General features: G+C 53.8%; 1 protein-coding gene across 4 annotated transcripts in view; it reads left to right on the top strand.

Annotated features, from left to right (window-relative positions):
- The window catches only part of AK8 (adenylate kinase 8), a 129,096-nt gene that overhangs the window by 44,505 nt on the left and 63,708 nt on the right, over positions 1-20,883 (top strand). For all 4 annotated transcript variants that reach the window (XM_019420698.2, XM_019420699.2, XM_019420696.2 and 1 more), the window contains 5 exons: positions 640-721; positions 1,469-1,540; positions 2,140-2,340; positions 5,467-5,598; positions 13,508-13,597. In XM_019420698.2, coding sequence (XP_019276243.2) covers positions 640-721; positions 1,469-1,540; positions 2,140-2,340; positions 5,467-5,598; positions 13,508-13,597 — 577 coding nt within the window. The remainder of the gene's footprint in view (positions 1-639; positions 722-1,468; positions 1,541-2,139; positions 2,341-5,466; positions 5,599-13,507; positions 13,598-20,883) is intronic.

Genomic DNA, 20,883 nt, shown 5'->3' with positions numbered 1-20,883 from the left:
TATGCACAGCACCATTCATCCCAGCGTTATTTATGATGGCAAGAATCGCTAGCGGTTGCAATGTTCTGTCGTGGGCATGTTTAAGCAACCGTGTCACGTTCATTGGGCAGAATGCGGTAGACACTGAAAATGGTGGCAATGGGCAGGCGTGCCGATTTGAGAAAGTGCTTTGGTGGCTGTGAGGTGTGATGGAAAAAATTAGGACACAAAATCTGTATGTTGTGATTATGGTCACAAATGTAGGATTCAGAAGGGAATATAATAGGGACACCTGGGTGGCTCAGTTGAGTGAGTAGTCACCTTTGGCTCAGGTCATGATCTCAGGGTTCATGAGTTCCAGCCCCGTGTCGGGCTCACCGTTGTCAGCGCAGGGCCTGCTTGGGATCCTCTGTCCGCCCCTCCCACTCTCTCTTTCTCTCTCTCTCTGAAAATAAGTAAACATTAAAAAAAAAGAAGGGAATATAACAATACAAGAGTACTTGTTAAGGTGGATGATGTGGCTATCAGAAACATTTACTTTCTTTTGTCCTTAAAGTTCCAGCTTTTTAAAATAACACTATTATATTCCTTTTATAATTCCAAAAAAAAAAAAAATCTACAAAGTAAAGATAGATGAGTATCTCTCAATTCTCTGCCTAGGGCTGGATTCTGGATGGCATTCCTGAAACTCGGGAGCAGGCCCTGATGATCCAGACCCTCGGGATCACCCCCAGACACGTCAGTGAGTAGCCTGTGGCTGTCCCCAGACCCCAGAAGGGAGTGCCCTGCTCTGTATTGCCCACTCCCAGTGCCCACCCTCAGCCCTGCACCAGCCAGGACCCAGCAGGAAAAAGGACAGCACAGTTGAATTTTATAAAGCTAAAGGCCTTTGGGGATCGCTCTCAGAAAAATGGAGTTTTAGGGCTGCCTGGGTGTCTCAGTCAGTAAAGCGTCCAACTTTGGCTCAGGTCATGATCTCACGGTTCATGGGTTCAGGCCCCACGTTGGGCTCTGTACTGACAGCTCGGAGCCTAGAGCCTGCTTCGAGTTCTGTGTCTCCCTCTCTCTGCCCCTCCCTCACTCATGTTCTGTCTCCCTTTCTCAAAATGACCAAACATTAAAAAAAATTTTTAAGTAAGAAAAATGGAGTTTTGTTTTGACCCTGGTGGTTCCTTGTTCTGGGAATCCCACCTCTGAGAAGCTCTCTTTAGGAAGTAATCCAAAATGTGGCAAGAGCATTCCCACCAAGGCGTTGCTCATCGCGTTGTTACCGTGAAAACTGTTAGAGGAGACGTTCAAGTGTGGGCGGTCCGCTGGCCTGAGACCGTGCCTTCGCGGTTGGGTGCTGAGCAGACCTCTCTAAGGGAACGACGGGGGTGGTCGTTACATGGCAAGAGAGACGTAAGACAGGTTATCAGCCCCCGAGATTCAAGTGTCTGGGACCCGCTGCCCAACCTGCCTGGTTGTGCTCTCTCCCTTCTCTGTCCAGTTGTGCTGAGCTCTCCAGACACCGTCCTGATTGAGAGAAACTTGGGGAAGAGAATCGACCCTCAGACGGGAGGTAGGACGTCTCCACCCCCTGCCCGCTCCACGGGGTTTCAGAGGTGGTCAGTGATCGGTTGGAGTGACCGACAGCCCCACCCCCCATTTACTGAGCCCTTCTCCGCTCGGGGTGCCCCCAGAGGGCCACACGGGGGCCGCACAGGCGGGCACGTGCTCCAGTGTGGCGGGCTGGGCTAGACCCGTGGGAGATGGTAAGCCCCCGCCCGGAGGAGTCGGGGCAGCAGACAGACCTGGGTTTGTGGACTCTGGCCCCGCCCCTTTCGAGACTCGGTTTTCTCACCTGGACACGGGGTGACCCGTGCCTTGTGACCGGATGGCTGTGAAGACGAGCGTGTGCGGGTGGGGTCCGTCAGAGTGCCCGGCTCGGAGCACGTGCTCCGAAGTCGTGGCCTCCCTTCCCGCCGTGCTGAGAACCCGCGGCGTTTTGTTATCGTTAACAGAGATGTCAGAGCAGCTCCGGAGGCAAAGCGCATCCGCACGGCTCCGGGCGGGCTCCCAGGCTTCGGCCCCCTGGACGGCAGGCCCCCCGGCCAGATGCCCTGGCGGCCTCGGCGGCCCCCCGCGGGTGACTCGAACCACGCGCCTGTCCCCTTGCAGAGATTTACCACACCACCTTTGGCTGGCCCCCCGAAGCGGAAATCCAGAACCGGCTGGTGGTGCCAGAGGGCATCTCAGAGCTGGAGACGGCACGGAAGCTGCTGGAATACCACAGGAACATCATCGGGATCCTTCCGGCTTACCCCAAGATCCTGAAAGTCATCAGCGCCGACCAGCCGTGCATGGACGTCTTCTACCAGGGTAAACACACGGGCGGTGGGTTTCCCAGGCACCTTGGCCGTCCGTGACCCTCCCACCCTAGGGTCCCTTAATGTGGCAGTGATGCCAGGGACCAGGATGTGCCGGAGACCCTGGGAGTCAAGTCCTGGACGGCCTAGGTTCCCTGGGCTAATAACGTTCTACGATCGGCGTGGCCAGCAGATTTGTTAATGAGGGGGTGGGGCGGGAGGGACAACGGGGGCAAGAAGTTTGCCCTGGGGGTGAGGGAGAAGGAAGACAAAGTTTGTAAAAATTAAAACAAACATGCGCACAGAACCCACGGCCACCGCGCACACACACACACACACACACACACACACACACACACACACACAAACCGGGCAACACAACACAGGGGTTGTGAGTCCATGCAGAGCAGGGGAAGTGGCCCCACCCCCCCCACTGCACTGTCATTGGAGCAGTGACAAAGGTCCACAGACAGCACCTGAAGCAAGTGCATGTGTGCGCACAGCCGTGTGGAGGAGGGTGAAGGTTGAGCCCGGAGACGTCGGGGCCGGGGGCCCTGTGTTCACACGTCGTCCCCACCACACGTCAGCCGGGCAGTCTCCGGCAACCCTTGTACCCCTCTTGGCCTCAGTTTTGTCATCCCTGAAGCGGGAACAGAAATCTTGTCTTCCTCCCAGGCTTGGGTGAGGATTACATGGGAGTCTGCAAATCACATCTCCATAGCCGCGAGCCCAGCACGGGTGCGGAGAGGCCCTCAGTAAACATCAGACCTCATTGCTGTCGGGCCTTGGCATCCTGTCCAAGAAGGCCAGGGAAGGTTAGACTAGTTCGATCCCAGAGCAGCTGAATTATCATTCAGAAGCGTGTCCGCATCCGATTATCCCCTCCTAGGCAATGCTGAGGAAATGACACAATAAAAATGCCAGCACGGAGATCTGAGACACTTGATAGCCGACAATGGCCTTCTGGGGCGCATTCCCTCAAATCTCTTTAAGAAAAGTTCTGTTTTGCGGGGGAAGGGCTTCTGAGCTCCCTGGCCTGGCAGTTCCCCTGGCCCCCACCTGCCCGTGGACTTTGCTGGACTCACAGCCCAGGGACAGCGGCCTCGCTCCCTGAGGAGGTCAATCAACCAACGGGTGGATGTCTAGAAAATGTCTCCACTTTACAAGCCGGGCTGTGGACACCTTACGGTTTTCCACCGATTTTGCATCTCAGAAGGGTCTTTAGTAATCTACACTGCACTCTGAAGATAAACAGCCACTACATTTATCTTATGGCACGGTTCTGAATTTACACATTAATTACTTCCAAATCACTTAATTAAATTTAAAAGTTCAGATGATCGTTCATAAAGAATTCATGCCTGGAATTGTAAATAAAAATGTGAGTGTCTGAATATTAATTATTATTAATTAATAATGCAGACAGATACATTGAAAATTGGAGTGCGGAATTCTGTGTTGTTTTTTTAATCTCTCGGCAGTGCATCCAGCAACCACATATTTTTAAAAAGAATAATTAGATGTTGAGACTGTCTGGGGGATCATTACTTCTAATTAACTTAGTTATTTACTGTAAATTAAGCATCATTTGTAAGCAGGCTTCTCTGCCCGTAGTGTCTGTGCATTTCAGATGGTCGTGGATCTAGGAAGTTCTGAGGCTGGAGGGGCCTTGCTTGAAGGGCCTCCAGCTTATTCTCAGGGGCTGAAAATGCCACCCCGGCCGCAGGTGAGGGAGCGTCGCCCCTGCCTGCCAGCCAGCTCCCGGTAAAACGGGGCAAGAACGTAACACGTCTCTTGTGGGAATGCTGCACCCATCGAATAAGGCGACGTCCGCAGAGTGTTTATTTAGCTTAGTGTTTAACACACGCTGGTAGGTATGACGTTGCCAGGAAGACAGTTAGAATCACCACCTTTACGGCAGTCGGTTAACTTACCTGTGCCTCGATCTCCAAAGAAGGGGGGAGTTGTGGTCTCTAGAACGATCCTTCCAGTTAAAAAAATCCTACAAAGATTTGAGAGCTCAAAATTCATACAATGAACATCCAGGGCTTCTCATGGGCCCCCCGCTTCCATCCTGGGGACATTGGTGGTTGTCACAACTTAGAAGTGGGCCACTGGCACCTGGTGGGTGTGCCCCAAATGCCACGAGCACGCAGTTGGCACACCTTGGTTTCGGGGGTGGCTGGGTCCCTAAAGGCCGCGTGTTGGCTGAGCCAAACGTCCAAAGGCAGAGCCAAATCCGTCCAAAGGCAGGACAACCACCAGAGGGCCGTCCGTGGCCGACCCTGCGCAGGACGGTCTGGGTCCCTGGCAGGAGGCAAGGCTAGAGAGGGAGACCTGTTCTGATATGGGTGGCTGCGGAGCTGGCCCTGGCCCTCGGCATCAGCAGGTGCCAAGCTGCCCTGTAATGGCCTCCTCGGCTGCTTGTACAGCCCCTCCCCCGTGCTCAGGTCAGGGGTGACCTGGTTTGCTGTTGAGTCGCCTCAGTGTTGGAGACGCTGGCCCCCGCGCCTCCCCCTCTTTGCTCATCAAATGCCAGGGCGTGCCACGGGCCAGCCGTGCACCCACATCTGCCCACTCCTGGGACCTATTTGGTCACTGTCTCTTTGGAGACTCCCAACAAAGTTGGTGTCACTGGAGCGCAGCCGCAAGTTATTCTCTACCCATGTCCTTTAGAAGTCCCCGGACACGAGGCCCCCTCCAGGCCTGATGCATTTATCAAAGTCTAGATCTGACACTGGGAGACGCCCGGTTCCAAGCTTCAGGCTAGAGGCTCGGCCCAGGGTCAGTGTGGAAACATCCCAACCCAACCTTGTGCATCCTGTGTGCTGGGACCAGCCCCCCGTCGACCAGGAGGGAAGCGCAGGTGTTAGAGGAACCGCAGGGTGGACAGTGCTTCGGAGGTGGCTTCTCTGGATCCCCTGCCCCCCTCTGCCTTAGTGCCCAGGCCTGAAGCGGATTTCTTTCCCCACAGCTTCGCCCCGTGGCTGCTGGCGGCTGGCAGCCGCCCAGGGGGTTTCCACGCGGCTGTAAACGGGAGAAATCGTCACTGTTCTTAAGAGCGTGAGCGCAGGTGCCTTAAGCTGGTTTCCCTTCCTTTAGGACCTGAGTTTACTACGCCCATATCCTCTCTTTCCAGCTCTGACCTATGCCCAAACCAGCCATCGATCTAATGCCCCGTTCACCCCGCGGGTGCTGCTTTGCGGGCCCGTGGGCAGTGGGAAACGTCTGCAGGCTGCCCTCCTGGCCCAGAAATACGGCCTCGTCAACGGTGAGTGCCCCGGCCGCGCCCTGTTTCCAGAACCTGCCCCCGTCCCCCTTCCCCCACTGCCCTCCCAAGCCTTCCCACCTTGTGGGGGTGGTGAGAAGGAGCTCAGTGTTGCTTTTCCTTCTTGCTCTCTGCCGTCAACAGTTTTCAGGTCCGTCTTCGCAGGGATGGTTCCTCACAGAGAATATGGCCATAAAAACATTAACCAATAAAAACACGTCCGCCACCCAAAGAGCCCATGCATTTTCTAGTCATCATATTTCACTCCTTGGGAGCAGTGGTTTCTCTGTGCTCTGCACCAGGGGCGCTTCCTCCGGCCCCTGCGGTCTCCCTGGAAGCCACAGCTCTCGCATAATCTGGAGCTCTGCCTCGGATTTATTTTCTCCGGTCCCGTTTGGCTCCCCAGCCCAGGCCAGCGGGTTTACGGGCAAACAATTTCTGAACCAGAGGAAGGCTTCTCGAAAGCTCGTACGGTTTCAATAAATATTTTACCAGGAGGAGAGGGAAATACTGACATCGGTTCTCCGGGTCTGTCCCGAGGTGGCCCCCGGCGGTCTCGGATGCCAGCCTCCCTTCAGGGGGCTAAAGGCCGGAAAGGAGGGAGAAGCGGAACAGACAACGATGCGGCTGCCAGGAGCGAAAGGGCCGCCCTCTCCGCCACCGCCGCTTCTGATGAATGCTCCGCAAGCCCGAGTAACCTCTAGCTGTGAAGGAAAAACGAGACCCGCGCCCCAAATGTAAAACTACGCATATATACGTCTCCAAATCCTGCAGATACGCCCCGCAAATATCTACGTATACAAACAAGCACGGATGTATATGTACCAGCCCAGAAGGATCAAGTTTCGAACGAAAACGCCTTTCAAGTAGGTGGCCTCTAACGTAAAGTTCCAAAGCCACCGAGACTAGCCAGGAATCAGCGACGAAAATCCTACCCAGGACGTGAAGATAGGGAGCGGAGCGATTGTTCTGTTTAGTAATGAAAAATAGTCGTACTAGTAGCCTCGTGAAAATACCAAACGGTAGTGCTCTGCTTTGATGAGTACGGAAAGGCACTCTGGATGCCTTAGGGTGAAAAATGCTTTGGCTTGCACCGATTTGAAAAAACAACAACAACAACAAAACAAAACAAATCATTCAGGTAACTTGTTCTTTTGGTTTTACCTCTTGGCTTATTACAAGGCTCAATTTGCAGCTACGGCTGTGGTGTCTTTGCCGAGAGCGAGCACCAGTCTGTTGGCCGCTGCACCCACGTGTTTATCGAGGGGACTGTCGTACGAAGGGCTGGAGCACTGGCGGTGAGAACAGCGTGAGCGGCCGAGGGCGGCTCCGAAAGCCTCAACAAGTGGTAGAGCGCCAGGCCTCACGGAAATCGTCGTCACTGTGCCGGATTTTGTTTACACAAACAGAGTCATTCGAGAAAAACGTATTTAAATTCACATTGCTTTCCACGTACCAATCATGAAAAATGAAATCATAGGCCTAGATTTTTTCCCAAACGGAAGATCGGAGAAAGCTCATCACGGTTTCTGTTTTGTAGCTAAAGAGCCACGTGGGGGCCTTTTCCGCTAATCCAGCGAACTCAGAAAGTTCGCGTCTCTCGAAGGCGTTCTTGATAAGTACAAGACCCCGCGAGGCCCGTCTGCATCCAGAGCTCAGGGAACGGCGGGCTCCCCTGTGGCCACCCCCTGGCTCGGCTCTCATGTCCCCATTTCCCGACTCTTCGGTTGTGGGCAAACAGCTCTGAACAAGCAAACAAACCAACGTTCGCTCCAACAGGGTTGATTGGAACACTCGTGTTCACAATTGGCTGAGAGTATAAAAAGGCACTTTTTGAAAGACAGAAGGCACCGTGGGTTCACATGTGAACTGTGCACATGCTCTGGCCCAGCGATTTCGCTCCATGGGTTTTATTCTACCGAAGCACTCAGATGTCGAACAAGAGATGTGAGGGTTCATGATGGAAGAGAGGCGACCCCGGACTCTGTTAATAAGGGGGATAATTAAGTAAGCTGTGGGAAACCCATACACTGGAGCATTAATTATTTAATGATGAATCAACGTGAAGGGGCAGCTATTGAAAAGAAACCTGTAAAGCGACTTGATGTTCGTGATATATTGTTAAATGAGAGAGGGGGCGGAGAGCCAGTCACTCAACAGTGTTCAGGGGATGATCTGCTTTCTGTTTACAAGGTGTGTTAGTGTATGCTCAGAAAACATCAGAAGGAACATGCATACGCCAAACTGGCTGTCTCTGTGGAGTGGCGTATTCTACGATTCTGATTTTTTCTTTTTGTAGCGAGCGTGAATTTTCTAACCAGAGACAACCATGAAGAATTTTATTACAATGTCATAATCGCCCTCATTGAGTCCCCGCTCTATGCGGTGCCCTTTATTGGCACGCAGACAGGGAAGATGTAGAAAGAACCAGAGAGGAATGTATGGATCCGGGTGCACGACCAGGCTGGGAGAGGGGAGCAAGTAAGGTTGTCCAACCTAGTTCCAGGTCTGAACGTGTCCCCAGCCTTGGTCCCGGGACCCGTTAGGAGAGAGAAGATTATTACAGGGTTTTCTTCATGGGACATCGTGAAGCGAGGCAGGGGCTTTAAACCATCCTTTCCTAATACAAGCACTGAACGCTACGCGTTTTCCTCTAAGTGCTTCTTTAGCTGCATCTCACAGAATTTTAATGTGTTGTGTTTTCTCATTCGGTTCAAAACATTTTCTCATCTGCCTTGTGGTTTCTTTTTTGACTTGTGTATAATGTAGAAGTGTTTTGCTTAATTTCCAAATATTTGGGAGTTTTCCAGGTTTGTGGGGCAGGGGAGTATCGATTTCTAATTCCTCTGTGCTCAGAGAACCTACCTTGTACGATTTCAGTCCTTTGAGATGTACTGATACTTTTTTGTGGCTCAGCGTGGTGAATTCCATGTGCACTAGAAGAGAATATGTGTTCTGGCATTGTAGGAGGCAGTGCTCCACAATTATCAATTAGGAGAAGATGTCTGATAAGGTTGTTCAGTTCTTCCGTGTCCTTCATGGTTTCTCACTGCTATTGTTTAGTTACCAAAAGGGATCTGTTCAAATCCCCAGCTCTGCCTGTGGGTGAGTCTCTGCTCTGCCAGTTTCTGCTGCATGTGATTTGAAGCTCCGTTCCTGGGAGCATGTACGCTGAGGACTGCTGTGTCGTCATCATTGATGTCTCCTCCTCCTCTTCCTCCTCCTCCTCCTCCTCCTTTTTCTTCTTCTTCTTCTTCTTCTTCTTCTTCTTCTTCTTCTTCTTCTTCTTCTTCAAAGATAATTTTTAAAATGTATCCTTTTTTTTTTAAGTGTTTATTTGTGTATTTTTGAGAGAGAGAGAGCCATGTGAGTGAGGGAGGGGAGACAGAAAGGGAGACAGAGGATCTGAAGCGGGATCTGTGCTGTCAGCACAGAGCCCGACGCGGGGCTCGAAACCACAAACCGCGAGATCGTGACCTGAGCCGAAGTCGGACGCTTAACCGACTGAGCCACCCAGGCACCCCCTGCTGTGTCTTCTTGATGACATGACCGCTTTATGGTTAGGAAACGCTCCCCTGTCTCCGGTAACACTTATCTTCTTGGAGTCTACTTCATCTGATACTAACATAGCCACTCTCTTATGATTAGTATCTGTATGGTATATGTTCTTTTTTCTTTTGATTTTTTTTTTAATGTTTATTTATGTTTGAGAGAGACAGAGAGAGACAGAGCAAGAGCAAAGGAAGGGCAGAGATTGAGAGGGAGACACAGAATCCGAAGCAGGCTCCAGGCTCTGCGCTGTCAGCACAGAGCCCTACTCGGGGCTCAACCCCACAAACCGTGAGATCATAACCTGAGCCGAAGTCGGACGCTTCACCGACTGAGCCACCCAGGCGCCCCCTGTCTTTTCTCTTTTAAATCATCTGTGTCTTCCATTCAAAATATGTGACTTGTACACAGCATATAATTGTATCCTGCTTTTTTTTTTTTTTAACGCAGTCTGACATTTTCATCCTTTAATTGAGATGTTCAGTACATCTCCATTTTAAGTAATTTTCAGTATCGTGTCAAGCCTCCTGTCCCGGGTGTTTTGTCTTCTGTTACCTCTTCTTTGTTTCTGCTTTCCTGCCAACTGTTGGATTAACCCAGTGCTTTTTAGCAATCCATTTCATTTCCTCTGTTGCCTTTTTTGCTATATGTCTTTGCTTTCTTTTGCTCATGGCTGCTCTAGGGGCCACATAGCATCATTCACTTGTCACAGTCTGCCTTGAATTAATGCTCTACCTCTTTGCGTATAATACAAGAGCCTACGGTGCCGTATTTCCATTTACCTTGCTCCCGTCCTTTGTGCTATTTTTTTGTCGTACATTTTACTTCCCCATGTTATAAACTCTACAGTATATCGTAATTATTTTTGCTTTGGTCACTTGGTTTCTTTCTTTCTTTCTTTCTTTCTTTCTTTCTTTCTTTCTTTCTTTCTTTCTTTCTTTCTCTCAATGAAAGCATGAAGGGGAAAGGTCCTGTGATATACCTACGCATATCAACCCTTTTTTGTTTAGGTCTAAATTTCCACCCGCGATCACTTTCTTTCCGCCTAAAGAACTTCCTTTAACGTTTCTTGTAGTGCACGTCTGCTGGCGACAAATTCTGCTTTCATCTGTCTGAAAATGTCTGTATTGCACCTTCATTCTTGAAGGATGTTCCTGCTGCACATAGAAATCTATGCTGACAGGCTTTCCTCTTCGCGCTTTAAACACGGCATTCCGTTGTCTTACGGCCTGCGTTGCCTCGGATGAGAACTCGGGTTATTTTTATCGTTGTTCCCCCATGTATAGAGCGTCTCCCCACCCAGCTGCACTCACTATTTTCTCTTTGTCTTTACTTTTCAGAAACTCAACTATGATGTGTCAAGGTGTGGTTTACTTTGGGTTTATTCTGGTTGGGTCTCAGAGATTCTCCGATCTGTGGATTGATGTTTTTCATCAAATTTTGAAATATTTTTCATCAGATTTTGAGACTCTCTTGCCATTATTTTCTCAAATGTATTTTTCTGCCTCTCTGTGTCACCACTCCCTCCCTCCCCTCTCCCTCCCTGGAACTCTGATTGCATGTACGTGACACTGACTGGTACTGCCCTCCAGGTCTCTGAGGTTCTAGTCTTTTTTCCGGGCCTCCCTTTACTTCCTCTTTGCTTTGGTTTGGATACTGTATGACCTGTCTTCCTGTCTTCCGCTTCATGGATTGCAACCTATCCAATGATGTTTTCCATTTAAGATATTGTATTTTCCAGTTTCTAGAATTTGCATCTGGTTCTTTTATATAGTTTCCATTTCTCTGCTGAGATTCCCCAGCTGCTCACCCATTTCAACTGTCTTTCCCTTTACAATTGTAAATATATCAACGAGAGTTGGTTTCAGTTCTCGTGTGCTTATTCTGACACCCAGGTCACCTCTTGATCTGATTCTATAGCCTGTTTTCTCTCTTTGTAGGGGTCACACTTTCCTGATTGATGGATTTTTGCATCTCAAGTAGTTTTTCATTAGATGCTAGACGTTGTGGTTCTCACATTGCTAAGAGTCTGGATTGTGTGGTTCTGCTTTAAGAGCAGTAAGTTAAGGGGCGCCTGGGTGGCTCAGCCGGTTAAGCATCCGACTTCGGCTCAGGTCATGATCTCGCGGTTTGTGGTTTCGAGCCCCGCGTCGGGCTCTGTGCTGACCGCTCAGAGCCTGGAGCCTGCTTTGGATTCTGTGTCTCCCTCTCTCTTTGCCCCTCCCCCGCTCATGCTCACTTTCTCTCGCTCTCAAAAATAAATAAACATTAAAAATTTTTAAAAAGAACAGTAAGTTAAAAGTTGAGTGCTAGGAACGCCTGGCGGGGCTCAGTCGGTTGAGCGTCCAACTCTGGAGTTTGGCTCAGGTTGTGATCCCTGGGTCATGGGATTGAGCCCCACATCAGTGCTAAGTGAGGAGTCTGCTTGGGATTCTCTCTCTGCCCCTCTCCCCAGCTCTCTCTAAAAAAAAATAATAATGGGGGGTGTGGGAGGGAGGGGAAAGTGGGTGATGGGCATTGAGGAGGGCACCTGTTGGGATGAGCACTGGGTGTTGTATGGAAATCAATTTGACAATAAATTTCATATTAAAAAGAATAAAAGATAAAAAATAAAAATAATAATAATATAAAATAAATTAAAAAAAAAAAGAGTTGAGTGCTAACAGGCAGTTAATTCACTACAGGATCGGCTTGATCCGGTGGAGGCTTTTAGTTTTTGTTCAGGTGAGCCCCAAGTGTGCACGCTCGTGGGCTCCTGCACCCCCGTACCCAGAACCTCAGGTGACTGGGTGCCGGGCACGGTCACACGGTCTCTCGCTCTGGCTGTCAGAGCACCAGCGTCTCCCTGCCTCTCCCTTGGCTCACAACGTCCCAGGGACTTTTCTCTGCCAGGCCTGGGGTAGGGATAGGTTCTCACCTGCCACAGGTGCTGCTTTGCACTGACCGAAGACCCCAGTGAGTCCCCGTGAGGATTTCTGAAGCCCTTCTCTGCACGGCTCCCTTCTCCCCATCACCCTGTTCCCCCAATTCCAGCGCTCGGTCCAGCCTTTGCTTCCCACTGCTGTGTTTGGCTCCCTTTCTCCTGCGCTAAGGTCTGGAAAGTGCCCTGGAAAGTAGAAATCCAGGGTGAAGGTGGGACTCCCTTGGGTGTCTCCCTTCTCTCAGGGTTCACAGCCCTGTGAAGTCGGCAGTCTAATGCCTGAAAAGAACGGTTTCCCATCTTTGGCTCAGTTTTATGGCTTTCTTTTTTTTTTTCCTAACTTTTTTTTTTTAATGTTTATTTATTTTTGAGAGAGGAGAGAGAGAGAGAGAGAGAGACAGAGTGTGAGTGGGGGAGGAGCAGAGAGAGAGGGAGACACAGGATCCAAAGCAGGCTCCAGGCTCTGAGCTGTCAGCCCAGAGCCCGACGCGGGGCTCGAACTCACGGACTGTGAGATCATGACCTGAGCCAAAGTCAGACACTTAACCGACTGAGCCAACCAGGTGCCCCAGTTTTATAGCTTTCTGTGACAGAGGGTACACACGACATCTGCCACTCCTTCCTGGCCAGAACGGGAAGCCAAGTGTGGGTTTGATGTCATACAGACGTGGGTTTGAATCCCAGCTCGGCTGCCTAGGGCTCTGCACCCCGGGACGGTTTGGTCCACCTCTTTGCATACCCAGCACACTGCTAGGTACGTAGGAAGGTACACCATCAGCCTTTGTCGTCACCCATGTTCCCTTAGTGAGGGACACTGCCAGCTGCTTTGGATATGATCCCTGCTGTCCTTCACGCAGCAGATTAAGCACATTGTCACTGAGGGATAAATCTTTGGTGATGGTTGTTGCCTTAAACACTCACCTTTCCCAGTTCATTTTAGGGGTGTTTTTGGTTGTTTTTTTTTTAATTTGTTAATGTTTATTCATTTCTGAGAAAGAGAGAGAGCCAGAACATGAGCAGGGGAGGGGCAGAGAGAGAGGGAGACACAGAATCCGAAGCAGGCTCCAGGCTCTGAGCCGTCAGCACAGAGCCCGACGCGGGGCTCGAACCCACGAACTGCGAGATCATGTCCTGAGCTGAAGTCAGACGCTCAGCCGACTGAGCCACCCAGGCGCCCCTGCACCGTCCATTTTCAATCTGTTCCCTGCCAGATACATGCCTTTTCATTCCGAGCCGTCCTCCTCGGTTTCTTCTTTATTCCCCAGGTCCTTTTTGATATTTGCTCTCACTTGGACACACACCCCCACCCTCAGAAAAACCCTTTTATATTTTTTCTCAGTGACCTTTTTTCCCCCCTGGCAGGCGGCACCGGGGCTTCGTTTTTTCTCATTCTTCCTTCTGTTTAAAATTTCATGGGTGTCTTTCTGTTCCTCTCTCCTCCAGTCCACTGTGGGCAACTGTTGAAAGAGGCGGTAGCAGACAAGTCAAAAGTCGGCGAGCTCATCCAGCCCTATTTTCAAAAGAAGATGGCAGGTAGGTCACACTCCTCTCGACTGCCACAGCCTTATGGGCTCGGGGGGGGGGGGGGGGGGCAATCGCTCCGTGTGGGGCTCATGAGCACTGGGGGGGGGCTCAGCCCCGGAAAGGTGGCTGCGAGATGGAAATTGGGCTTTCCTGACAGCAGAGGTTCTGTGTTCGTTCACCGGCAGGGCCCGCAGACTTCCAGCCGTGTCCCGATTTGGGGGGTGGGTTGTGGACACCATGCGTTGTTCCTGGAGGTTTGGGCTGTTTCTGTTTCTCGAGAACGGATGCTTTTCGTAACTGCTGGCACTTAAAGTTGAGAGCCACGGAGCTGCCCACAGCCTTTATTGCTGGCCATACAGAAATACTGCGGACAAATATTCTGGTTTAGTCGGAAGTCAAAAGCCAGAAGGTTCAGACAGCTTTGCAGATCCAAGGGTCCACCGGCCCCTGGTCCTCGGGGGCTTCGAGGGGGGAGGCCGGGCCACATTGTCCTTCCAGGCCCTTCTGCGATGTACCGTCTGAGAGCATTGTCGGTCGGCCCCCCAGCAAGGGCACCTTTGAGACCATTCTGCCTCGATTTCCTGAGCCCAAGATGATCCGCGAGGCCACGTGGCCACCTCACGTCTGAGCTCCTCTGGACCCGGTGTCCCCTCCCCCGCGGCAGGGCATTCCCTGCACCCACATCTTCTTGCCCTGCACCAGGTGTGGTTCCTCTGTGCTGTCCCCCAAGTGTGTGTGAACACGTACTTGGGGGAGGGCGTGTGTTGGCGAGGATGCCCTCCCGGCGGAGCGCTCACTGCCGTCCCCTACCATCTTCCGGATAGAGTAGGTGGAGGGGAGCGCAGGAGACAGGCCGTTTGCTCCTGACCCGCCAGCTGGGGGACACCTGCGACTCCGTCCTGGCATGGCTCTCCCAAGCCCCCCCCCCCCCCCCCCCCCCCCCCCCCCGCTTAGAAGATGCCCCCGTCCCCCAGGGTGAGGGTCAGGTGAGGTGCGGTCAGACCCTCTGGACACAGTGATCTGCGCAGAGAGGGAGTCCGTTCATTCCTGCGTCACTGGGGTGCAAATCGAACGCGGCGGAGGCAGGAAGCTCCAGGCAGGACTGCAAGCCAGTGTGAGCGTTGGCACCTCCCTGTCTGGTTTGGACCCCCGAGCCGCCCCCCGCGAGCCGTGCAGCCCTTGTCAGAGCCCGAGGCCTCAGTGGTGAGCTGGGGACAGGAGTCCCCGGGTCGCAGGGTTCCCGTGGGCGCACGGGATGTGGTGCGCACACACGCGCCCGGCAGGCGGGCTGTCGGAGAGCGACCTGCATGCGGCAGGCAGGTCCGTGGAGGGCCCGGCACACTCGGGCACAGTCTCCCTCCAGCAATGCGATGTCCCATCCACCGGGGTGGGTGCTGCTGGTTCTTAGCACCCTAGAGAACATTTGCCGGGCAAGTGGGCGAATGTAGTGAATTAACGAATTCGCATCACTTTGTCTATTTTTAAAGCTTATTTCTTTATTTTGAGCTGTCAGCACAGAGCCTGGCGCGGGGCTCCAACTCGCGAACCGCAAGATCATGACCTGAGACAAAGCCAGACGCTTAACCGACTGAGCCACCCCGGCGCCCCTAAGCTTAGTGGTTTTAAACGACACGCATTTATTACCAGGCAGTTGTAGAGGGCAGAATTCCGGAACCAGGGTGTGATGGGGCCACGATTCCCCCTGGAGGCTCCCGGGAGAGTCTGTTTCGTCGCCGCTCGGGCTCCCAGAGGCCCTTCCTCTGTCCTCACAGCCAGCTCTTGGTGCCCCTTCAGAACCTCTCGCTCCCCGACCACTGAAAACAAACCCCCAGTTTGCAGTGGTGGGCAAGAGGCAGAATTATTGTTTGTCTCGGGGAGTTTTGGTGACCACCAAAGAGACTGAGGGCACCTGTCCCCGTAAAGCCAGGGGGACCGGCAGCCTCCGTGGCCAAGGCTCCGCCCTTCGTTGTCCCCTCTGCACCCTGTTGATCTGGACGTGCAGCTCTGTGCTTCTGCAGTCGCTACAGAATTGAAGACACAACAGCAGCCACTGCTGTGTGTTCTCAACGGAAGCAATAAATTCTGGCGTTTCACTAATCCCAACCTCGCAAGGATAACGGACAGGGTTTACACCCATCGCCACTAACCGGGTGTCATTACGGGCCGTGCAGAAGCCGCAGACACAGCCACGTGCCCGGGTGGGCACGGGAGCAGGGCTGGAGCCTCCAGGTCAGGGCGGGGCCGCTCGCCACCGGCTGAAACAGGAAGAAGACCGTGTAAACGATTCCGACCGAACTCGGATTTGAAGGGAAGGTCACGCTGAACACGGAAGCTCCACTTAGCCGACCGCAGCCTGGCTTCTCTGCAAATCACTGCAGCTGGCGGTGTGGCCGACAGCCCTGCAGCCGAGTCCAGGGTCGGCCGTCTGGGCCTCAGGGGCTGATTTCTGAGCCCGCTGGGGGGCCGACCCAGAGTTCTCTGCGGGCCTCGGGTGGAGAACGTGGCAGGGCCGTGAGGGCACATTTGGGCTTCCGGACAGGGTTTCCCCCATCCAGGTCTGGGGCCGAGCCCGTGGAGATGCCTCCTCCTGATAAATGGCCCAGCCCTGGCGGTGGGGACGGGGCGACTGGCCTCAGACCTGCCCCGGGGGGAGCCTGACTGAGTGCAGGCAGGAGTGGGGAGGGCACAGTGGGGACGAGGGCCGAACAGCTGGAGGACGGGAGTCGGGAGGACGGAGCCGGTCCAACGAATGCGTCTCCTCTCTGGGGAAGAGTGAGGCCGAGAGCAGGGGAGCAGAGTTCCTCTCCCGGATGCTGCCCTGGGCTCTGAGGTGTCCCCCCCCCCCCCCCACGCTGAGAGCAGCGAGGCACGTCCCCTTACACCGTGACCCGTCGGCAGAATTCCAGCGGAACGAGAATAATCACTCTTCCGTTGCTCTTGGGGGCCTGCCGAGGCGTCCGAATTTCCCTCTTCAGAGCCTAGGCGCGTTTCAGACATCTCTGCCTGGGGCGCCAGCAGCGATTCCTGGGAGCACGGAGAGCACCCGGCCACTCCTCCACACGTGTGCAATCCAGAGGGTTCAGCCAGCTCGGCTAAAGGGGCGGAGACTCTTGCGAGGGCTCGGAGGCCCCATCACCCTGGGGCAGAGCTGGCAGATGTCACCAGCAGATGTCACCGGCAGAGCATCTTACCCCGTAGCCGCCCTGCTGTAGAAACTTACCCCGCCACCCCCGCATACCAGACGGTGCCCTGCTGGGTACCACACTGCCTGCGCTGGGGACCCTGCCCTGTGCTCCTGGCTGCTGGCCTGCCCGCCACCCCTCCCACCCGTCTCTCCCTGGGACCCCCGCCGTCACAGGCTCTTGCCCTCTCTCCACTCACCTTGGCGCTCCAAGCCCCAGAGACGGGCAGCTTTGCGATCGTGGCACCTCTCCGCCACCCTCGTGGTCACCGTCACCGCCATCGCCAGTGCGGCTGAGTAGATCCAGATGCCGTCTCCTCCCCGCTGCCCCCGTGGAGCCACTTCCTCTTAGTCCCCCCCCCCCCCCCCCCCCCCCACGGGGCCTCATGATGTGACGTCCCAGGCGTGACCTCTGCAGACTCGGTTATGTGCTCTTCTGTCCTCACAGGTGCTGCCAACACCTCCTTCTTTTGAATCAGCAGCAAAATTAATAAGTGTTGTTTTCCCATCTCTGCACATTTACTGGGCAGAGGACCCCAGGGGCCTATCAGAGCTCGTCCGAAACCTCTTGATCCTAGGCTCTTGGCGACCGCACCGCGGACAGAAGGCTCGGGAGCTGCTGCTTCTGTGGCCTGGACTCTGAGATATACGGGTCCGACCTCCTAAACTCATTCCGACTCTAGCTGCAGCCACAACACAACAAATTTATCCCCCAGGGTCTGCACGCAGCCTCCTTTATGCAGGCAACCTCCATCCCAGGCACCGGGCGCCGGGGTTGGGCCTTAAATCACGCAGGCTTAGCTGCCGGGAAGCTCCTGTCACTTTTGCGTGCGTACGAAACAAGTAAAAACTAGTCCGGGTTTTGGGGGAAAAAAATCCGTTCTCAGCCGTTTACAAAGCGTTTAAAATTCGGTGGTTGGTGCCGATGGGTTCTGTTGCCAGTACGACCGATGGCGGTGTGTGCCAGAGCTGCTTTTTCTCCCCGAAGTCAGGCGTAGGAACTGCTCGATCTCAACTCTGCCTAGATCATTGGTGACTCCCGCTGGTCACCGCCTCCAGATGAGGTGCTCAGCCCCTTCCCTGGGGCTCCATGCCCACCAAAGGGTCTTGCGGAAGGTGGGGTTTCTTAATACTGGAGGCCCCGAGCGTCTCCGAGGGAGGCCCCAATTCTGTCTTTGCCCATCGGAATGTCTGGTTCTCTCCAGTTTTCACTGCGAAAGCCAGCCTTCCTCGCCGGCCTCCACTCTTTGCCATCAGAAAGAAGTCTGCCCATGCTTCCTTTTTACCTCTTCCCTCGGGTGTGTGAGCCAGAATGTACGGTCCACAGGCTGTTGGGGGTGGACACAACCTCACTCCAGATTGCTGGGTCTAATTAGCACTACAGCACCGTCTCTTTGGTTCAGAAGGGTCGCCTTCTACCCGGTTCTGGTAATTGTTTCCTTTCTCCACCGTTGCTTGGGCTTTCTCTAGAGAACAGCTACCCTGGGAAGGTATTAAAAACAGCCAAAGGCACATCTTGTCCTTGTTGGCTTCAGTCTTTGCTCTAAGTGTGTGAGCTGTTCGCCTTGATCCGACCGCATTGCCCTGGGAACGTTGTGGGACTGTCAGGTCGGGGGACCGCCCGCGACGGCGCGTCCCCACCGGGGGCATTGGAGGCAGCCTCTAGTCTTTTACAGGACGCCTGCCAGCCAGCCCGGTGGCCCGATTACAATGGGCTCCTAACTCCTGTCACCCCTATCACCGACCCACCCCGCGGCACCTCCCCCCGCCAGCAGCTAAAGCAGTTCAATTATCAGAGGGCCCAGGTTCCTTGGTGCCCACGCCAGTCGTACACTGACTTCCAGATGAGAAAACAGCCATTTAATTGGTGTGGTAACTTTCCCCTAAGAGCGCCAGTCCTGACGCGGAGGAAAGGGACCGCGGAAGACGGATCATTAGAGAGTGATCCCTGCGCCCCGGCCCGCCCGCCGCCCTCCCGTTTCCCAAATGTTGCCGTCTGGAGAAGGTCCGTCCCGGCCTAACGGAGGCCAAACGGAGGCCTAACGGAACCCTAGCGGAGTCGGGAGGTCTGGGGGCGATTCGAGGCTCATCACCCCTTCTGGAGACGAGACCTCGTCACAAGCACCAGCCCAACCGGCGCCAAACCGGCGCGATCGCAAGTGTTTGCGGGAACCTTCCGCGGGTCCGCCTCCTCGGGGAAGAGGGGCGGGGGGGTGCGTGGATCAGAGCTCCCGCCGAACTGCCGCCCCTTTTTAGGGGGGAATTAATATTCTCATCACTAAATGCACACTAAAGATTCGACAATAGACCAGCTTTTCCCTTTTGTTAAGAAACTTGCAAGGACTTGCCGAGTTGAAAGACAAAGTAAACCTTCCCGTCTGAGGAGGTAAGCGGGCCCGGATTGCTTGTTTTGCTCGGTGTAGCCGGGCGGGTTGCACGCCCGCCTCGGCGCAGAGGGGAGGCCCGAGGGACCTCTGCCCGGCTGCAAGGAGGGCTTTGCACGCGGCGTGTTTGTACCAGCGCGAGACAGCGCGCGGCTCTCTAAATAATTTACCAGTTGATTAATAGACTCACAGGGGTATAATTAGAAGAGGAAGAGACGGTGGGCACAGTAACCGGTACAGTGCTTGGGGGAACAGGAGCCTTTATTTTTTTAAAGAAACTTTCTAGGGTGCTGGGCGTTTGAAGACAAGTTGGGAAGCGCTCAGCGCCTCATCTCTTTTGAAGTGGAAATAGGACAGTTTGAATCCGTCGAGTTTAATTTTTCACAAGCTTTAGGGGCCCCGCAGCGCAACTCCCTTTTTATTATTGAAAAAAAAACTCTACATTTTTCTTTCATTTTTCTACACACACACACACATACACACACACACATGCACGCAGTCCAGGCAGTAAGTAATAAACACATTAATTTACTCTCTTATTCAGCGTGTATCTTATTCGCTTCACCTCCCCCGGATGTGTCCCCGCGCGTCCCTCCTGCACCCCCACCCAGAGCTCCCACCGCGGGGGCTGCCAATAGGTTGATTAATGGGCGCCCCCTGTAATTTATGCATTTTAAAGGAACCCTCACCTCGGTCTGACAATGCTTTTGAAGTAGCTCCTTTTTTCAAGTCAAACTTTTGACTTTTCCGCTGGGACCGCTACAAAGATTTCCTTATGGAAACTAGGTAGGAGACTTTCTCAGCCCGAGAGGGAGCCGGGGCCAAGATCGCCCAACAGAACAGCAGGTCTCCAAGCGGAGGTTGCATTCCGAGGCCAGAGGGCCCGTCAGTGAGGACGGTTCTAGAAAAGGGGGCCGGCGCCCCCGTCTATCAACAGGTTCGTGCCCCGAGAGGGTCCGGCTCTCTGTTTGGTTTTCTTTTTTCTTTTTTTGTTTAAACTAGATTTTCATTGCAGGAGTGTGCATTGGCTCTCCACGTCATTAAAATGATGCTTTCTTTGCCAGGACATCATCGAAAGGTTTGTCACCTAAAGGTGAAAAAGCTTTTCGTTCTATGGCCAGTCCAGTGGGGAAACTGAGGCAGTGAGGGACCCTCGACCCGTTCGTGCATCCGTTCGGCAAAACCTCTCTCCCCACCAAGGGTGGGGCTCGTCTAGTGCCAGTCTTACCCCCCAGCGGTGTCACCGAAGCGGGACAGCCGCTGGCCTGCGTGCTGGACTGCAGGGCCAGCCAGTGCCTGCTATGTGCCTGGCATCCTGATTACAAAATGAAACGAGACAAAACCCAGACATTTCTGCGAAGTCTAAGGTGAGCCCAGAAGTGCATGCTGCCCTTCTCACTCTGACTAGAGCTTCTGGAAGCGTTTCCCCTCCTTGGGCAGCCCCGGTGGCTTCCAACCCACTCAGCTGTGAAATCGTCTGCGACAGGCCAGACCCGGAGGCCCCAGCCTTCTCCAGCCAGGAGGCCTCCCGGTACAGCCGTCCGGGCGGCCGCTCACACCCCTGAGGCAGGTGCGGCTCGAAGCCCCTTTCCCTCTCGGAATGTCCTCGATGGGGAGCTGACACCAGCTGCTTTCTCCTTGGGCTGAGTAGGGCCTGAGGTGTCCAGGGGGTGGTTGCCCCCAGTGACTTTCTGTGGGGCCCCCACTTGGGACAGTTGCCGCATCCCCGA

This window comes from Panthera pardus, unplaced genomic scaffold (assembly GCF_024362965.1).
Source record: "Panthera pardus isolate Hobbes unplaced genomic scaffold, ASM2436296v1 HiC_scaffold_20, whole genome shotgun sequence".
NCBI classification, from domain to species: Eukaryota; Metazoa; Chordata; class Mammalia; order Carnivora; family Felidae; genus Panthera; species Panthera pardus.
This window is presented reverse-complemented; position numbering and strand designations above follow the sequence as displayed.